Source organism: Marmota monax, unplaced genomic scaffold, assembly GCF_021218885.2.
Source record: "Marmota monax isolate L192 unplaced genomic scaffold, Marmota_monax_Labrador192_F-V1.1 WCK01_AAM20220418_F8-fsc00022, whole genome shotgun sequence".
Taxonomy (NCBI): Eukaryota; Metazoa; Chordata; class Mammalia; order Rodentia; family Sciuridae; genus Marmota; species Marmota monax.
The window spans coordinates 16941414-16959609 of record NW_026695215.1 but is presented as its reverse complement, the minus strand read 5'-3'; the positions used below and the strand labels follow the sequence as shown (position 1 = coordinate 16959609).

The 18196-nt window shown below is 40.3% G+C and overlaps 1 protein-coding gene across 1 annotated transcript; it reads right to left on the bottom strand.

The window, feature by feature from the left end:
- Positions 1–13388: 13388 nt before the first annotated feature.
- On the bottom strand, positions 13389–14108 carry LOC124084476 (proline-rich protein 23B-like). Its single transcript, XM_046431779.1, has one exon. It carries the CDS (start codon positions 14106–14108, stop codon positions 13389–13391), a length of 720 nt encoding a protein of 239 aa, XP_046287735.1.
- Positions 14109–18196: the final 4088 nt, after the last annotated feature.

Sequence of the window (18196 nt, the reverse complement as noted above, 5' to 3'; positions counted from 1 at the left end):
TGGAACCTTGCTCCTTTGCACTGACCCGGATGCGCCCTGGAGGGCCAATTGTATTGCCCTCACAACCCAAGTACCAGTGTCACGCTTAGCTCCGCCCCTACGGAGCTCCGCCCCTAGATGGGAGGAGTCGGCTGGGTAATAGCTTTGGCTGTGGTGTGTCTCTGTGGGGAAAATACCTGTCTGGGCCCATGGGGGGCAGAATCACTGGTGTTTCTTGGGTGGAGGGATAAAAACAGGCATAGAATTTCAAGATGGCTAATGTTAGAATTCATGTTTTCCAGGATTCTGGGGAAAACACTCAAAAAGACCCCTGCACCTAGTAATCCCCAACAGCCAACCCACCCAAAGGCTACTTAACCGCCCCCCCCCCCCCCCCTTTGTTCTTTTTGGTGCTGGGGATTGAACTCAGGGACTTACATATGTTAAGGAAGCATTCTTCCCCTGAGCTACATTCCCATTCTGAATTTATTATTATTTTTTTTTTGAGGGGAAGGGGAGGTACTTTGAACTCGGGGGCACTCGATCACTGAGCCACATCCCCAGCTCTTTATGTATTTTATTTAGAGTTAGGGTCTCGCTAGGTTGTTCAGGGCCTTACTGTTGCTGAGATTGGCTTTGAACTCCTGATCCTTTTGCCTCAGCCTCCCGAGTTGCTGGGATTGCAGGCTTGCACCACCCATGCCAGGCCTGAAATTCTTTTTAATGTTTGACAATTGTTTTATCTTAAGAATAAATGAAAAATGCAGATTTTTCTTTTAGGAAAAGTGCTTTTTAAATACTAAAATGAAAAGCTTTATGGCAGTTTGTTCCTGAAGGTTAAGGCCTGTAATAAAATTGTTAATTGTATTATTAAAATTAAAGCAATACAATTAACTTTTTTTCTTTTTTATTGAGCACTTCTATGTCCACCATTTTACTGTTTTAAAAAATGATTTCCCTAGGCATGGTGGTGCACGTCTGTAATCCAGGCGATTTGGCCTGTTGAAACCGGAAGATCCCAAGTTTAAAGCCAGTCTCAACAATTTAAAGAGATCCTAAGCAATTTAGAGAGAGCCTGTCTCAAAAAACAAAGGGCTGGAGAAGTGGCTCAGTGGTTAAATTGTTACCCCTGGGTTCAATCCCTGGTACTTCCTCACCCAGGTCTCGCCAAATATCTTTTTTTCCCTTACAACAGCTGAGGCTCTAAGTGGTAAAGCAAAATTTCCCAAAATTAAATACTTCATTTGTGTTGGTTATAGAATCAAATGCAATAGTGGCTTTAAATCAAATATACTTAATTTATGTGTTTATTGTATACACCTAACAAACACTGATTTGGTACTGTGCGTGCCTTTCAAATTAACATGTGTGCCGACCCTGTTTTATTTCCAGTGGTTTTTTTCTTGGTTTACATTCCCGGGAGCCCAATGTGTTTCAATTTCACTACATTCTTGCAAACATTTATCTCTCATATGCCTGCCTGTCTACTGGCCTGTCTACTTTTCTTCCATTCATCAGTGCATATAAAATGTACAGAATGACAACTTTCACTGTGGCTTATTTGTATATACTCAAAACCATAATTGGATCAATTTCATTCCCCAGTGCTTCCCCCACTGTTCCTTCTTTTCTCCCCTGGTCCCTTCTCTCTACTCTCCTAGTCTCCCTTCTAATTTCATGGGGTCCTTTTTTTCCCTCCTAGCTTCCACACATGAAAGAAAACACATGGTACTTTTCTCTCTGATCTTGACTTATTCACTCAAAAAAATTATGGTCTCCAGTTTCATCCATTTTTCTGCAAGTGACAATATTTGTTCTTCTTTACAATCTTTCTGAATAAAACTGCATTATGTGTGCATATATGTATATATATATATATATATATATATATATATATATATATAATTTTCTTTATCCATTTATCTGTTGACAGACACCTTGGTTGATCTCATATCTTGGATAATGTGAATTGTGCTGCAATAAACATGGTATGCATGTTATCTGTAAAATGTGCTGTCTTTATTTTTTGTTTTTTGATAAATACCCCAAAGTGGTAAAGCTGGATCATATGGCAGATTTATTTTTAGCCTTTTGAAGAACCCCCATACTGATTTCCATAGTGGCTATACTAATTTATATTTCCACCAACACTGTGTAAGAGTTTCTTATCCTGTCATCCCATCCTCACCAGCATTTATTGTTTGTATTCTTGATGGCTGCAGTTCTAACTGAAGTAAGATGGAATCTCAGTATAGGTTTTCTTGTTTTTGTACTGGGGATCGAACCCAGGGGCCTTTAACCACTGAGCCACATCCCCAGGTCCTTATTTGTATTCTATTTAGAGACAGGGTCTCACTGAGTTGCTAAGGGCCTCTCTAAGTTGCTGAGGCTGGATTTGAACTCACAATCCTCCTGCCTCAGCCTCCCTAGCAGCTAGAATTACAGGCATGCACCACTGCTCAGTACAGTTTTGATGTGCATTTCCCTTTATTTATTTATTTTTATGTGGTGCGGAGGATCCAACCCAGGGCCTTGCTGGTGCTAAGCAAGTGCTATGCTGCTGAGCCACATCCCCTACCCTGATGTGCATTTCCTTGATGGCTAAAAATGTTGAATATTTTTCATATAATTGTTGACCCTTTATACTTCTTTTGAGAAGTGTCTGTACAATTCATTTACCCATTTATCGACTGGCTTACTTGCCTTGCAAACATTTCTTATTGTCGGATTCTTAAATCTTTTCCAACCTGGTACAGTAAAGTGCTACCCTGTGTTTTTATTTTGCATTTCTGATTACCTGTGAGGACATATCATTTTTTTCATATAATTATTGGCAATTATTTTTTATATTTTCTATAAAATGTTCCTCTCTTCTATTTTTTTTTCACTTTAAAAAATTGGATCTCAGAATACTACACACCAGTTACTTATTGGATGTCTAATCAAGTGTCTACCGCTCTCCTACAGTCTTTGATGACCTTATTACCTGATTCCCTATTATTCTTACAGTTCTACTTCTGGTATACTTTGTGGTTATTTGAATATTCTCATAGACTTTTCCTGAAAGGTGACCTCTAAGTCCTCTTTCCTTTTAACACTTTTGTCCTCCCTCCTGTAAGACTTATATGCTTGACCTTGCATTACTCCTAGTTGTGACCCCTGTATAATCACAATTTCAAACATTTTATTTTCAGAATGCCACTTCTAACCTCCTTTAAATATCCAAACTTAATCCGTCTCAGCCCTCCTGGGGGGGAAAAATCCATTTCTCCTATCATATTTTCACTGAAGCTGACACCCTCATGTTCACATTTCCCTCCTTTTCTGGAACTTAGATTCCATGGGCAACATGATAGTCACTGCCATGTTTATAACTTTGTATCCTTTCCCTTTTCTCCTGCTTAGCAGGTCAAATCTATCTGCCTCTAATGTGTTTGGAGAAAAAAAAACAACTCTCAACTCCATTGAATGATGTCTGTGTAAATGTGATGGATTCCGTTAGTGGATTCCTAATGCTGGCTAGTGATTTAACCATTGCTCAAGTCCAGTCACTTAACTTTCCTCAATGAATGTTGCCTACTTTCTCCTCTTTTCTCAAGCCTCCTCTATTTCATCTCTCATGCTCACTCCTAGATGGTCCCCTTGTTTCCTTTTCACAGAGACAATAAAAGCAATCAGGAGATTTCCCCAAATTGCCATAATCACATCTACCTACCAAGATGCATGGTGAGTATATATTCTGCCTTTTCTGCTTTTCCCTGCCAAATTATCCATGTTTAGCCAGGGCTACTCCCTTCACCTGTGTAAACTATCTCATTGCGTCTTGTCTCCTTCAGAACCTCTCTTCAGCAATTCTTCCATCTCTGCCCTTCATTATCACATTTTAGATTCCTCTTAAAATGCTATTGAATCAAAATCTTGAAGTATAATGCAGAGGTAAAGCCTTTCTATCTTAAAACAAACACTTTTCACTAAAACCCTCCAGGCCCCAAGCAACTTAGTGAAACCCAGCCTCAAATAAAAATAAATTAAGGGAAAGTGGCTCAGTGGTTAAAAGTCTCTGGATTAAAAAAAAAAGTGTGAGTAAACTTAGAACATACAGGCTCTAAATGAAGGCCCAGGATGTGGGATGACTGTATCCTTTAATGCAAACATTCCTGCCATCTCTTTTGACTTCTCTGAGATCTCCTGATTCTTCATATATTCTCATTGAGATCATACTACACAAGTATGAAGTTCTTGGCATATGTAGACAATTAAACTTATAGAAAAAGAGTAAGCAAAACAAAAAATAGAATCATATGGCTAAAAAGTGCACTGTTGATACTGCAATAATTATAAAACTGAATCTAAAAACATGTAGTGGTGTCTGAGATATTAACTTCTTTGAGATGGGGCTGAAATTCTGCTCCCTCCCTTACAGTCACTGATCAATGCTAATTTTATTTTATATATATTTTTTGGTATTGGAGATTGGCATTTGACCACTAAGCCACATCCCCAGCCCTTTTTAAAATGTTTTATTCAGAGACAGGGTCTTGCCGAAATTGCTTAGGGCCTCTCTGAATTGCTTCAAGCCTTGCTAAATTGCTGAGACTGGCTTTGAATTTGTGATCCTCCTGCCTCAGCCTCCTGGGTTGCTGGGAATACAGGTGTATGCCACCACACCCAGCTCAGTGCTGACCATTTTGAGCCAGTTGCCTTTAGAAGTTGTAGTTTGGTTTCATGACTTGATTACTGCAGAGGTTGTTTGGTTTCTAGGGCTGATTGCTATGGTGGTTGTGAATTAGAGTTCTGGCATCATATGTGATCTGGTGATTGTCAATTTGTATATTAAATCTCTTAATCCCTTCCCCTACTTTTGAGCATTCTCTTGGAGAGGTGGATCAGTTCAGTGAAATGTAGACACTCCAGTCTTCTCTACTTATTTTTATTCATTTCCATATTCAACTGTATTACAAGATATTTGTGATCATTTTGTTACTGTGTCATATAAAACAGGAGTGTCCTGACACCAGGGTCTATAGAAAATGAGGAAAAAAATGAAGATAAGCAAGCAGATAAAACAAAGCAGGAATTATACAGGACTCTTTATTTGATGTCTTTGGCAGAAATCGTGGCCATCCAAGTTCATCTGCTTATTCTGAGAGTCTTAGATTAGCTTTGTGCTTTCCAATGGGATTTCTAGAATCCTGAATTTGATGTCACCTACTGGAGTAGTTTTTCAGTTCCATGGAATTCTGAATTGGCTCTGACATGAACACAAGGACAGACTGTCTGCTGAATTTATTGTGAACAGTACCCGATAAGGTCCTTTCCAGTGAAGTTTAAGAGCAGCTTTTCCTCTGACATGTCTTTCAATACATGAAATCTCCTGAGTAGTGGTCATGAAAAGCCTTTCTAAGAAAGCATTCAAAGGTGTCCTTAACCTGTTGATAAGTTGTAGAACTTCTTTATATATTCTAGATACTAACCCCTACTTATATAATTGGAAGATATTTTCTCTCATTTTGTAGGTTGTCTTTCACTTGATCATGTTCTTGGTTGCAAAGAAATTTTTCATTTTGTTGCCATCCAATTAATCTATTTTACTTTTGTTGTACTTTTGGTGTCACATCCAAGAAATCATATCCAAATCCAATGTCATGAAGCTTTTCCTGTTTTAAGAGTTTTATAGGCTTAGATCTTGAAATTGGGCTCTAACCGACTTCCACGTGTGGGTGGAGGCCGAGGTGGTGCAAGCTGAATTGCTGGTCACCCTGATGGAGGTCCATATCCCTAAATGCAGTAGGGTTAACACCCTTTCAAGAGAAGACTCTGAACTGTCTTTTGTGAGGGTTCTAGAATATTTGGGGGTAATCTTCAATTTATCAGAGACTGTTTTTCATTCCTCAGACAGATCACTCTAAATAATGAACTAGGATTTGACAAAACATTTATCTTTTGAATCTTTATTGTCTCTTTTCTGCTAAGGTTGGAGGCAAGTAAACAATCCTTTTTATAGGCTTCCTTGTTCTCTGAACACCGTAGGAGAAGATATCACATGGTGTATTAGAATGGATTCGCAAGAATTTTAGGTCTGATCAAGGAACTGGGAAAATCAGAGGGGTCACTGGTGAATTCCTGGGATACTGTCCACTTTTGGTAGAGGCAAAAAGACATTGACTGTTCTGGTCTAGAAGTAAACTGAGAAGAGCAGAGCAGAGATTCACTGCAGGGAAACAAGAGACTTCAGGTGGGACAGATGACAGGCTAGGATTTGGGTCAAGTTCTAGCAGGAAGTGTTGGATCTGATTGACTAGAGTTCTTAGCAAATTGATTGTCTGTTTTGTTTCCTTCCTAGCGGGATGAGAATGTGACAAGCACTTATGCACAGTATGAGAATGCCTTTGTATATAATGGCTTCAGCCACAGGTTTGAGTCCTTCAAGGGACACTGGACAAGTTTGGGTAATGGCTTGGTAGGTTCAATCTGAACTTTAGTAGTTTGTTTTCCCATTATTTTCCCTATGTTGATGGAAGATATGCATCACATATAATAGAGAATGCAAAGGTATATACAGAAGAGACCTGCCTTGTGTATAAATAAAGGAGTCCTTTGTAAACTCAAGAAATGGTCCATTTGGTGTGCATTTAATATTATAATTCTATGTGCAAAGTAAGTCTCTCCCTATTGAATTTCCAGGCGTGTTATCACAGAGCCAGGAAGAATATTTTTAGTCAAAGGCCCAAGGGTTCCAGTTAAAGGCTGAGGGATAGAGAGAATATGTGTATTATTTGAAACACCCTCCACCTATAGAGTGCATTTCCTCCAGTAAGGAAGCTCTACAACTGTAGCAGCATTTCGTATAGAAATACTAGCACTTGGATTAATTTTTGTTGGAAATGTTTGGGATATGGTTTTAAGAGACTTGGGTCTACTTTTCAGCCTTTTTTTCAAATACTGGGAATCAAATCCAGGGGTGCTTTACCGCTGACCTTCATACCCACCCTTTTTATTTTTATTTTGAGACAGATCACACTAAATTGCCCAGGCTGACTTCAAACTTGTGATCCTCTTGCCTCAGTCTCCCCAGTAGCTAGGATTATAGGTGTGAGCCAACACATGGCTTCAGCTTTTTTTTAAATTGATTTTTTTTAGTTGGACACAGTACCTTTATTGATTTTTATGTGGTGCTGAGGATTGGATCTGGGGCCTCTCATGTGCTAGGCTAGCGCTCCACCATTGAGCCACAACCCCAGCCCTCAGTTTTTTTTTTTGACTCTCAGTTTTATTATGGAAAGAGAGACCCATAGATCCATTTCTGGGTCAGTCCAATCAGCTTTTGCTATCCAGGATTTAGCATCTGCGGTTATGACCAATATGTGTATCCATTGATGTGAGTCAGGTGATTCAGGATCATGTGTACCACATCGAAATCTAAATTCTTTTAAAGAGATCAAATTTCTTCCATGAATGTTTTCTGGTCTTGTCTGTGTTAAGGGACACATTAGCTCTTAATTCAGTCAGGTCCAAGGTTTAAATTCTACAGTTGCCCGAATCCTTGATTTATAGAACAGATGGATCTTTAGAAGCAATTGACATTTTAGGTTTTTGAGAGAGAAAAGGGAAAAGGTTGGAACTTGGACAAGAAGAATTAAAAAAAGGAATTGATGGAAGTACTGAAGGAGGGAGATTGGGAGGAGAAAGGCCAGAGGGAGATCTAAATATAGGGAGGCAGCTGAAGTTCAAAGGTGAAATATTTATTAGGGATATGAGTCTTGTTTGATGTTACTTGTCAAATGGCTCATTATCTTTGGCTAGAGAATCCTTTAATGAGGGAAATTTTGACTCAGAATTTTGTTTGGAGGCTTCTCTGTGTACCCGAGGAAAAAGTTGTACCCACTGAATCTGTGGAAATCCTATTCCCTTCCTTTTCTAAGGTGTCTCTCAAATTTTGTTCAAGTCAAACATTCCCCACATTAGCCACTGATGGTCCACATCATCCTTGGTGAAATTGTGCCACTTAGAAAGAGACACAAGATTTAGGATTATAATGAGAAACATATAAGAAGCAGGCATTTTTCCTGCAAGAGGAGAGAATTTAGACTCAGGAGGCATTCTAAGAGCTGGCAATGGTCAATAAACATGGTGCTGTGCACCTTGTGTAAGAGGTTCTAGCCATCTTGCCACTTTTAGATTGTACAATGCAACATGGAAACACAGAAAAGAGCAAAAGGGGATGAAGGGGAATGGCTTGATTCCACCAAGATGGCAAACAAATGGATGTGATAACAAAACGTGAGTTTTCAACTGAGAATAAACAAAGGAGGAACTCAAAGAGAAAGTTTAGACCCCGTGCTGATCTACTGTATTGGGCTGGGTAGACCCTGTTTCAATGGGGCCTTCTGGCAGACAGAAAATAAACAAACACCATCCAAATGAGAACAAACAGAAGCTATTTATTCAGGTCTTGCTATAGCAAGGGAGTCATCCCACAGCATTTGCTTTAATTTTTTTTATTTGTTCTTTTCAGTTATCCATGACAGTAGAATGTATTTTGACATCATACATACATTGGGCATAACTTTCCACTTTTGTGGTTGTACATGATGTGGAGTTAACACTGGTTGTGTATTCATATACGAACACAGGAAAGTTATGTTGGGTTCATTCTACTGTTTTTTTCTATTCCCAACTCTCCTACTTTCCCTCATTCTTTCCATCCAATCCAGTGAACCTCCACCCTGCACTCCACTTATTTTGAGTCAGCATCCGCATATCAGAGAGAACATTTGGCCTTTGGTTTTTGGGATTGGCTTATTTCACTTAGCATGATAGTCTCCAGTTCCACTCATTTACTGGCAAATGCCATACTTTCCTTGTTCTTTATGGCTGAGTAATATTGCATTGTGTGTAGGTACCACATTTTCTTTATCCATTCATCTGTTGAAGGGCATCTAGGTTGTTTCCATAGCTTAGCTATTGTGAATTGAGCTGGTATAAACATTGATCATCATTTGCTTTTTCTGGAGATTTAAAGGCAGCCAGGAGGTCAGGAGAGGTTTGCAATGGATAAAGGGAAGGCTTCAGGTGTGTCTGATTGGAAGTTTTTGCCATGGGAAAGCTGGAGGTGGGCTAATAGAAGTGGGACATTCTAAGTGATTGGTATGGTTTACCATCTCTTAGGAACAGAATATTGAGTTTTCTCTGGTTGGTCCTGTGTTGGAATTGGGAGAGAAGATTAGGCTTTTGACAGTTAATGATGAAGTTCTGGCCATTTTGGGATCTTACTCTAGAGTTTATGATTTATCTTCTAGGACAGTTGCTGGAGAGGTTGTGGGTTTGGGTTTTACTGTCAGGTATGATCTGACCATCATCAATTTCTATTTTTAGTCTCTCAGATCTTTTTATTACCTTGGCTGACAAGGAGTCCAGCTCTCAAATGGCATCTCCTGCCATCACCCTATTCCCCTCGGAGCTTATCAATGATACTGGCTATCTCCAAGTGCATTCCTTTTTTTAAAAAAAAATTGTTTTAATTAGTTACACATGACAGTCCAACGATCTTGACATATTATACATTTGAATCAGATGGGATATAATTTCTCATTTTTCTGAGTGTACAGGTTGCAGAATCACATTGGTCATGCAGTCATGTTCCTGCATTCCTATTGCTCTTATTTGCAGTGTCCCTCTAAGTTCTGCTAGACATGGTAGTAGCTGGTGCTTTTTACTACTTTAGCTAGTATATCCACCATATAATACCGTTTCTCTAAATTTTTTTTTTTGTACTGAGGATTGAACCCAGGTGTGCTTAAACACTGACACACATCCCCAGCCCTTTTTTGTTGTTGTATTTTATTTAGAGTCAGGGCCTCCCTGAGTTGCTTAGGGCCACACTAATTAGCTGAGGCTGGCTTTGAACTCGAGATCTTCCTGCCTCAGCCTCCTGAATTGCTGGGATTACAGGTGTGTGACACTGCGCCCAGCTTCTCTAAACCTTTGCTCCATTTTTCTACAATCTGCCTTTTCAGTGGTAGCATTTCTCCTTAATGTACTGTGGATCATTCTTTTCTCCAAGCTTCTGAGAGTTGCTTTTAAGAATGTGAGTACTGTCTTAACAAAGTCCTAGCAAGGGTGTTAAAAGTCTCCTGTATTACAGGAGAATTCTTCTAAATTTCCAAACTCTCTCTTTAACAGGCTGATATCCAGCAGCTTCAGTTCTATACTTGATTCCTGCTGGTTTATGTTGGGTGAATCCTGCAGAACACACACACACACCTGCTCACACATGCATGCACACACTCGTGCAGGCACACATACACACACACAATTATGTGCTTTTCTTCCCTCCCCTTCATTGTTTATAGGCCCATATTCTGGGCTTAACTTTAGTTACTGGCCTTGTGGTGGAGAGGAGTCAAGGGTAGATTTTGAGGTCACTGCATGTTGCCTTGCCAGGCAGCTGCTTCTGTCAACTTAATGCAAGGCAGTGTCAACCATTAACAGAGAAGAGCAGGCCAGTTCTCCAGGCTTGGGGTCTGCGAATTCAAGATATTCAAATCTGTCCACCTAGTTGTCTTTACCCCATGTCTCATAGCCCAATCAGAGCGGTGACCTCACCAGCACAGACTTGCCTAATTTGAGAATTCAACCTATCTGTTCAGTAAACTGTGGGTCAGGTGCTTAGGTTCCTACCCCTAGCTCCAAGAGATGTAAGACTAATTGTATGAGTTGAAGAGACTGCCTGGATCTCATATTTAGATTTCATTGGTAATTAACCATCCTTCTCATTCCCAAATGCATTGATTGTTTTAGAAATGGCCATTATTTCCACACTATTTTTTTTTTTTTTTTGGTACCAGGGATTGAACCCAGGGGAACTCAACCACCGAGTCAAACCCCCAGTTTTTTTTTTTGTAGTTTAGGGACAGGGTCTCACTGAGTTGCTTAGGGCCTCACTAAGTTGCTGAGGATGGCTTTGAACTTGTGACCCTCCTGCCTCAACCTTCAGATGTTGGGATGATCTGCTGGGAATATGGGCGCCACCACACCCATCCCGCCCACTACTCTTTCTTAGTTCATCTCTCCACTCTCATTCCAACACTGGGGCTCTTGCCCCTCATTTCTTGAGTGCTTTTTACTCTATTCCACATTGATTCTGTCACAATTCCTAATGATTTAAAAATATGTTTGGATGATTCTTCCAACACACTGGTATGACTCCGTCTTTCATGATTCTCAAGAAATCCGAATTCCTGTATCTCACATTTCCCTGATTTCTAGGGATGTTGAACATTTTGAACATTTTTTTAATGTTTGTTAATCGTTTGTATTTCTTCTTTTCAGAAGTGTGTTTAGTTCTTTTGCCCACTTATTGATTGGTTATTTTGTGATTTTTTTGGGGGATTAAGCATTTTGAGTTCTTAATATATTCTAAGTATTAATTCCCTGTCAGAAGAGTAGTGGTAAAGATTTTCTCATTCTGTAAGCTCTTTATTCATGGTGTTAATTTTTTCCTTTGGGACATCAGTGGAATGGAAGAAGGGAATTGACGGAGAAGGAGGAGGGATGGGAAAAGGGAGGAACTGTGGAATGAAATTGATCATATTATGCTATGTACATATGTGAATATGTCATAGTGCATTCTATAATTATGTATTATCTATAAAGCAACTGATTAAAAAAGCTAAAATAAATAGAAGGAAGACTAGTAGAGAGGAAGAGGAACAGGGGAGAGAGGAGGGAAGGGAAAGTGGAAGTACTGGGTATTAAAATGGAACCAATTATATTCTATGCATGTATGAGTGTCAAAAATGAACCCCACTCTTATGTATAACTATAATGCAATAATAAAAACATTTAAAAATCAAGGAACACAAAGTGTAAAATAAGACAATTTATAAATATACTACAATGAGTAGAAAAGTCACATATAAAGGAATAACAACTTGATTGGCAGACTTTTTATCTTGCAACCACAAAAATGGCAATAGGCGAATATTGTTCAAGCAGTTATATAACATTTTATATTTAAGAATGAATATGTAATAATGGCATTTTTCTTTTTAAAATTTATTTTGCACTACAATTCTTAATACACCTATATCAATAATTTATCATATCTCTGATTATATATAATGTATGTTGACACTAAATAGAAATATTCATACATGAGTAATATTGGCCTTTTCAGGCATACAATACTAAGAGAGTTTATCATGGAAAACCATGTTCAAACTTATAGAACCAAGACAGTTTACCACACATAGGACATGGTGGAAATAACTATTAAAGGATATTCTTCAGCCAGATGAAAATTGAGGCTAGACTGAATGAGTAGAATGTTAAGAATAAAAAGGTAGGAAAGAATTGGTAATGTGGGGTTGGAGTTGTAGCTCAGCAGTAGAACCCTTGGCTAGTCCATGGAGGCACTGGGTTCAATCCTCAGCAACACATTAAAAAAAAATAGATGAATAAATAAAATAAAGGTATTCTGTTCAGCTACAACTAAAAATTAAAAATAATAATTGGCAAGGTGCGATGGTCAATCTGAATAGTTACTGATGTTTTGAAATGAAATGACTGTTTGACTTCAGTTTTGTAATATTTTACTTTACAGAAATGAACGAAACATGGTAATAAATTAACATTTCAAATGTTACAAGTTTTATTTACATTACAAAAAATATCAGGGTACAATTTAAGGGTAGAAAACACTGTGGAATAGCAGTAAAGCAAACATTTCCATCAGTCTATTGGTTTAAATCACCAGATGAACTTATTTAAAAAATATATTCCAATGCATGCTGACAACATCAGATAAAATTAAACATACATCTCATTTACATTAAGAAGTAAGATTGGAAGAGAATTTCTTTAACAGGTTAAGAGACTGCTGAGAACAAACACCATACAATCAGATGTAGCAACCATCATACTATTTGGCAGTTTACTGGGGCAGCAGGTGGAAAAATGAAGAACTAGACATGCTATGGCTGAATGTCTTCATAAATCCATGGGAAAACACAGAAGGAAACTCACAGCATGAGAAATCCAGTGATTTCTTGGTTTGAGGGAAAATCAGGGGAGTGGTGATATGAGTTAAAAAGTGCATTTTGAGAGAAAACAACGTCTACAAAATGCAGGGAAATGGTGTGTGTGTGTTTAGAGAATGATCCTGTGAAGAATCCCCAAAATCTGAAAACACAGTTTTTGGTTTCCCTGAAGATTTTCCATTTCCAAGATGAAATGTGGAATCTGCCTTCTCTTCCTGATGTCTTTATTTCCTTACAATCGGGTACAGAAAAAACAATTGTCAGCACAGAACTGCTGACTATTGAGGGGCTCTGGGGATGCAGCAGGCCCCCCAGGAGAGTGTCCAGGAGTTGGGTCCGGTGGTGGGGTGGGGAGAAGTTCCTTTCTTCCTAGAACAGACGTCTGCAGGCTTTGCTCCTAGGGCCTGGAGAGCGCTGCGGACGCGCCTGGGGACTTGAACTTGGAGAGGGAGGTAGAGGTTGCAGCGGTGAGGTGGGGAAGGGCCTCATAAGGTGGAAATCCACGTCGTAGGCGGGGTTAGAAGAGCGCCTCACTGGACTAGGGGTGGGGGCCCAAGCAGGGAGATATGGGATGGGCCCCTGCTGGCCGGCTGGAGGGTCCATCCATTGCTCCTCGAAGGCCTCTATTTTTCTGACGATATCTGGGATAACTTCGCAGAAGAATCCCTGCTCGACGACCATGTTCTCACCGAGGGGTCTCAGGACGGCGCCCAGTTCCGGGTCTTCAGGACAGTCTCCCTGGCCTCCTGGGCGTTGGTCCCTGGCTCCCACGAGGCCCTCAGGGATCAGAATGAGGTTGTGTCCTTGGAGATTGACTTGCAGGACCGAGGTTGGCGCAGGTTGTAGCACCAGGTCGCCGTCGTCCATGGGTACCTGTAAGGAGCAGCCCGCGGCCAGAACCACCACGGAGGGGAGCGCGGTGGCGTTGGCTGCTGCTGCAGAGTTTTGCAGGTTGGGTGCCGCCGGGGGCTCTGCGGGGTCTGCAGGGTCGTCTAGTCGGCGGCGCTTGGCAGGGCCAGGTCCTTCAGGCTGTGGTCCCCCCCAGGGCGCAGGGCAGGCGCTGGGGCTGCGTGGACGAATGCCCACCATGTCGACGGCGCTGTGGTGGATGCTCCCGTTTCGGGGCAAAGTGAGTGCGGGGCGCAGGCGGCGCGGTGCTGCGCGCAGTGACAGTCAGGTCTGGAGGGTAGGTGAGGTGCGCTAAGCTTTCGCGTGGGCCGCAGTCCTGGCTTCTGTGGATCTGCGCCCGCTGCTGTGCTTGGCGTCCCACTTTGGAACCTTGCTCCTTTGCACTGACCCGGATGCGCCCTGGAGGGCCAATTGTATTGCCCTCGCAACCCAAGTACCAGTGTCACGCTTAGCTCCGCCCCTACGGAGCTCGGCCCCTAGATGGGAGGAGTCGGCTGGGTAATAGCTTTGGCTGTGGTGTGTCTCTGTGGGGAAATACCTGTCTGGGCCCTTGGGGGGCAGAATCACTGGTGTTTCTTGGGTGGAGGGATAAAAACAGGCATAGAATTTCAAGATGGCTAATGTTAGAATTCATGTTTTCCAGGATTCTGGGGAAAACACTCAAAAAGACCCCTGCACCTAGTAATCCCCAACAGCCAACCCACCCACAGGCTACTTAAAGTCCACCCCCCCCACCCCACCCCCGTTTGTTCTTTCTGATCCTGGGGATTGAACTCAGGAACTTACACATGCTAAGCAAGCATTCTACCCCTGAGCTACATTCCTATTCTGAATTTATTATAATTATTATTATTATTTTGAATGGAAGGGGAGGTACTTTGAACTCAGGGGCACTCGATCACTGAGCCACATCCCCAGCTCTTTATGTATTCTATTTAGAGATAGGGTCTCTCTAGGTTGTTTAGAGCCTTACTGTTGCTGAGATTGACTTTGAACTCCTGATCCTCTTTCCTCAGCCTGCTGAGTTGCTGGGATTGCAGGCTTGCACCACCATGCCCGGCCTGAAATTCTTTTTAATGTTTGACAATCGTTTTATCTTAAGAATAAATGAAAAATGTAGATTTTTCTTTTAGGAAAAGTGCTTTTTAAATACTAAAATGAAAAGCTTTATGGCAGTTTGTTCCTGAAGGTTAAGGCCTGTAATAAAATTGTTAATTGCATTATTAAAATTAAAGCAATACAATTAACTTTTTTTCTTTTTTATCGAGCACTTATATGTCCACCATTTTACTGTTTTAAAAAATGATTTTTCTAGGCGTAGAGGTGCATGTCTGTAATCCGGGCGATTTGGCCGGTTGAAACCAGAAGATCCCAAGTTTAAAGCCAGCCTCAACAATTTAAAGAGATCTTAAGCAATTTAGAGAGACCCTGTCTCAAAAAAACAAAGGGCTGGGGATGTGGCTCAGTGGTTAAATTGTTACCCCTGGTTTCAATCCTTGGTACTTCCTCACCGCGGTCTCGCCAGATATGATCTTTTTTTCCCCCTTACAACAGCTGAGGCTCTAAGTGGTAAAGCAAAATTTCCCAAAATTAAACACTTCATTTATGTTGGTTGTAGAATCAAATGCAATCGTGACTTTAAATCAAATATACTTAATTTATGTATTTATTGTGCACACCTAACAAATGCTGATTTGGTACTGTGTGTGCCTTTCATATTAACATGTGTGTCTACCCTGTTTTATTTCCAATGTTTTTTTTTCTTGGTTTACATTCCCGGGAGCCCAGTGTGTTTCAATTTCACTACATTCTTGCAAACATTAATCTCTCATATGCCTGCCTGTCTGCTGGCCTGCCTGCTTTTCTTCCATTCATCAGTGCATATAAAATGTACAGAATGGCAACTTTCACTGTGGCTTATTCGTACACACACAAAACCATAATTGGATCAATTTCATTCCCCAGTGCTTCCCTCACTGTTCCTTCTTTTCTCCCCTGATCCCTTCTCTCTACTCTCCTATCTCCCTTCTAATTTCATGGGGTCCTTTTTTTCCCTCCTAGTTTCCATACATGGGAGAAAACACATGGTACTTTTCTCTCTGATTTTGACTTATTCACTCAAAAAAATTATGGTGTCCAGTTTCATCCTTTTTTCTGCAAGTGACATATTTGTTATTCTTTACGTCTGAATAAAACTGCATTGTGTGTTTGTGCATATATGTGTGTGTATGTGTATATATATATATATATATATATATATATATATATATATATATAAATAATTTTCTTTCTCCATTTATCTGTTGACAGTCACCTTGGGTGATTCCATAACTTGGCTAATGTGAATTTTGCTGCAGTAAACATGGTATGCATGTTATCTGTAAAATGTGCTGTCTTTATTTTTTGATAAATACCCAAAAGTGGTATAGCTGGATCATATGGCAGATTTATTTTTAGCCTTTTGAAGAACCCCCATACTGATTTCCATAGTGGCTGTACTAATTTATATTTCCACCAACAGTGTGTAAGAGTTTCTTACCCCGTCATCCCATCCTCACCAGCATTTATTGTTTGTATTCTTGATGGCTGCACTTCTAACTGAAGTATGATGGAATCTCAGTATAGGTTTTCTTGTTTTTGTACTGGGGATCGAACCCAGGGGCCTTTAACCACTGAGCCACATCCCCAGGTCCTTATTTGTATTCTATTTAGAGACAGGGTCTCACTGAGTTGCTAAGGGCCTCACTAAGTTGCTGAGGCTGGATTTGAACTCACAATCTTTCTGCCTCAGCCTCCCTAGCAGCTGGGATTGCAGGCATAGACCACTGCTCAGTATAGTTTTGATGTGCATTTCCGTTTATTTATTTATTTTTATGTGGTGCGGAGGATCCAACCCAGGGCCTTGCTGGTGCTAAGCAAGTGCTGTGCTGCTGAGCCACATCCCCTACCCTGATGTGCATTTCCCTGATGGCTAAAAATGTTGAACATTTTTCATATAATTGTTGAGCCTTCATACTTCTTTTGAGAAGTGTCTCTACAATTCATTTACCCATTTATCGACTGGGTTACTTGCCTTGCAAGCATTTCTTATTGCCGGATTCTTAAATCTTTTCCAACCTGGTATAGTAAATTGGTACCCTGTGTTTTTATTTTGCATTTCTGATTACCTGTGTGGCTACATCATTTTTTTTTCATATAATTATTGGCAATTATTTTTTATATTTTCTATAAAATGTTCCTCTGTTCTATTTTTTTTTACTTTAAAAAATTGGGTCTCAGAATCCTACACACCATTTACTTATCAGATGTCTAATCAAGTGTCTATGGCTCTCCTATACTCTTTGATGACCTTATTACCTGATTCCCTATTATTCTTACAGTTCTACTTCTGGTATACTTTGTGGTCATTTGAATATTCTCATAGACTTTTCCTGAAAGGTGACCTCTAAGTCCTCTTTCCTTTTAACACTTTGTCCTCCCTCCTGTAAGACTTATATGCTTGACTTTGCATTACTCCTAGTTGTTTCCCCTGTATAATCACAATTTCAAACATTTTATTTTCAGAGTGCCACTTCTAACCTCCTAGTTCAGTCTTTTAAATATCCAAACTTGATCTGTCTCAGCCCTCCTGGGGGGAAAAATCCATTTCTTCTATCATATTTTCACTGAAGCTGACACCCTCATGTTCACATTTCCCTCCTTTTCTGGAACTTAGATTCCATGGGCAACATGATAGTCACTGCCATGTTTATAACTTTGTATCCTTTCCCTTTGTCCTGCTTAGCAGGTCAAATCTATCTGCCTCTAATGTGTTGGAGAAAAAAACCACTCAACTCCATTGAATGATGTCTGTGTAAATGTGATGGATTCTGTTAGGTGGATTCCTAATGCTGGCTAGTGATTTAACTGTATTGCTCAAGTCCAGTCACTTAACTTTCCTCGATGAATGTTGCCTACTTTCTCCTCTTTTCTCAAGCCTCCTCTATTTCTTCTCTCATGCTCACTCCTAGATGGTCCCCTTGTTTCCTTTACACAGAAACAATAAAAGCAATCAGGAGATTTCCCCAAATTGCCATAATCACATCTACCTACCAAGATGCGTGGGGAGTATATATTCTGCCTGCTCTGCTTTTCCCTGCCAAATTATCCATGTTCTAGCCAGGGCTACTCCCTTCACCTGTGTAAACTATCTCATTGCGTCTTGCCTCCTTGAGAACCTCTCTTCAGCAATTCTTCCATCTCTGCCCTTCATTATCACATTTTAGCTT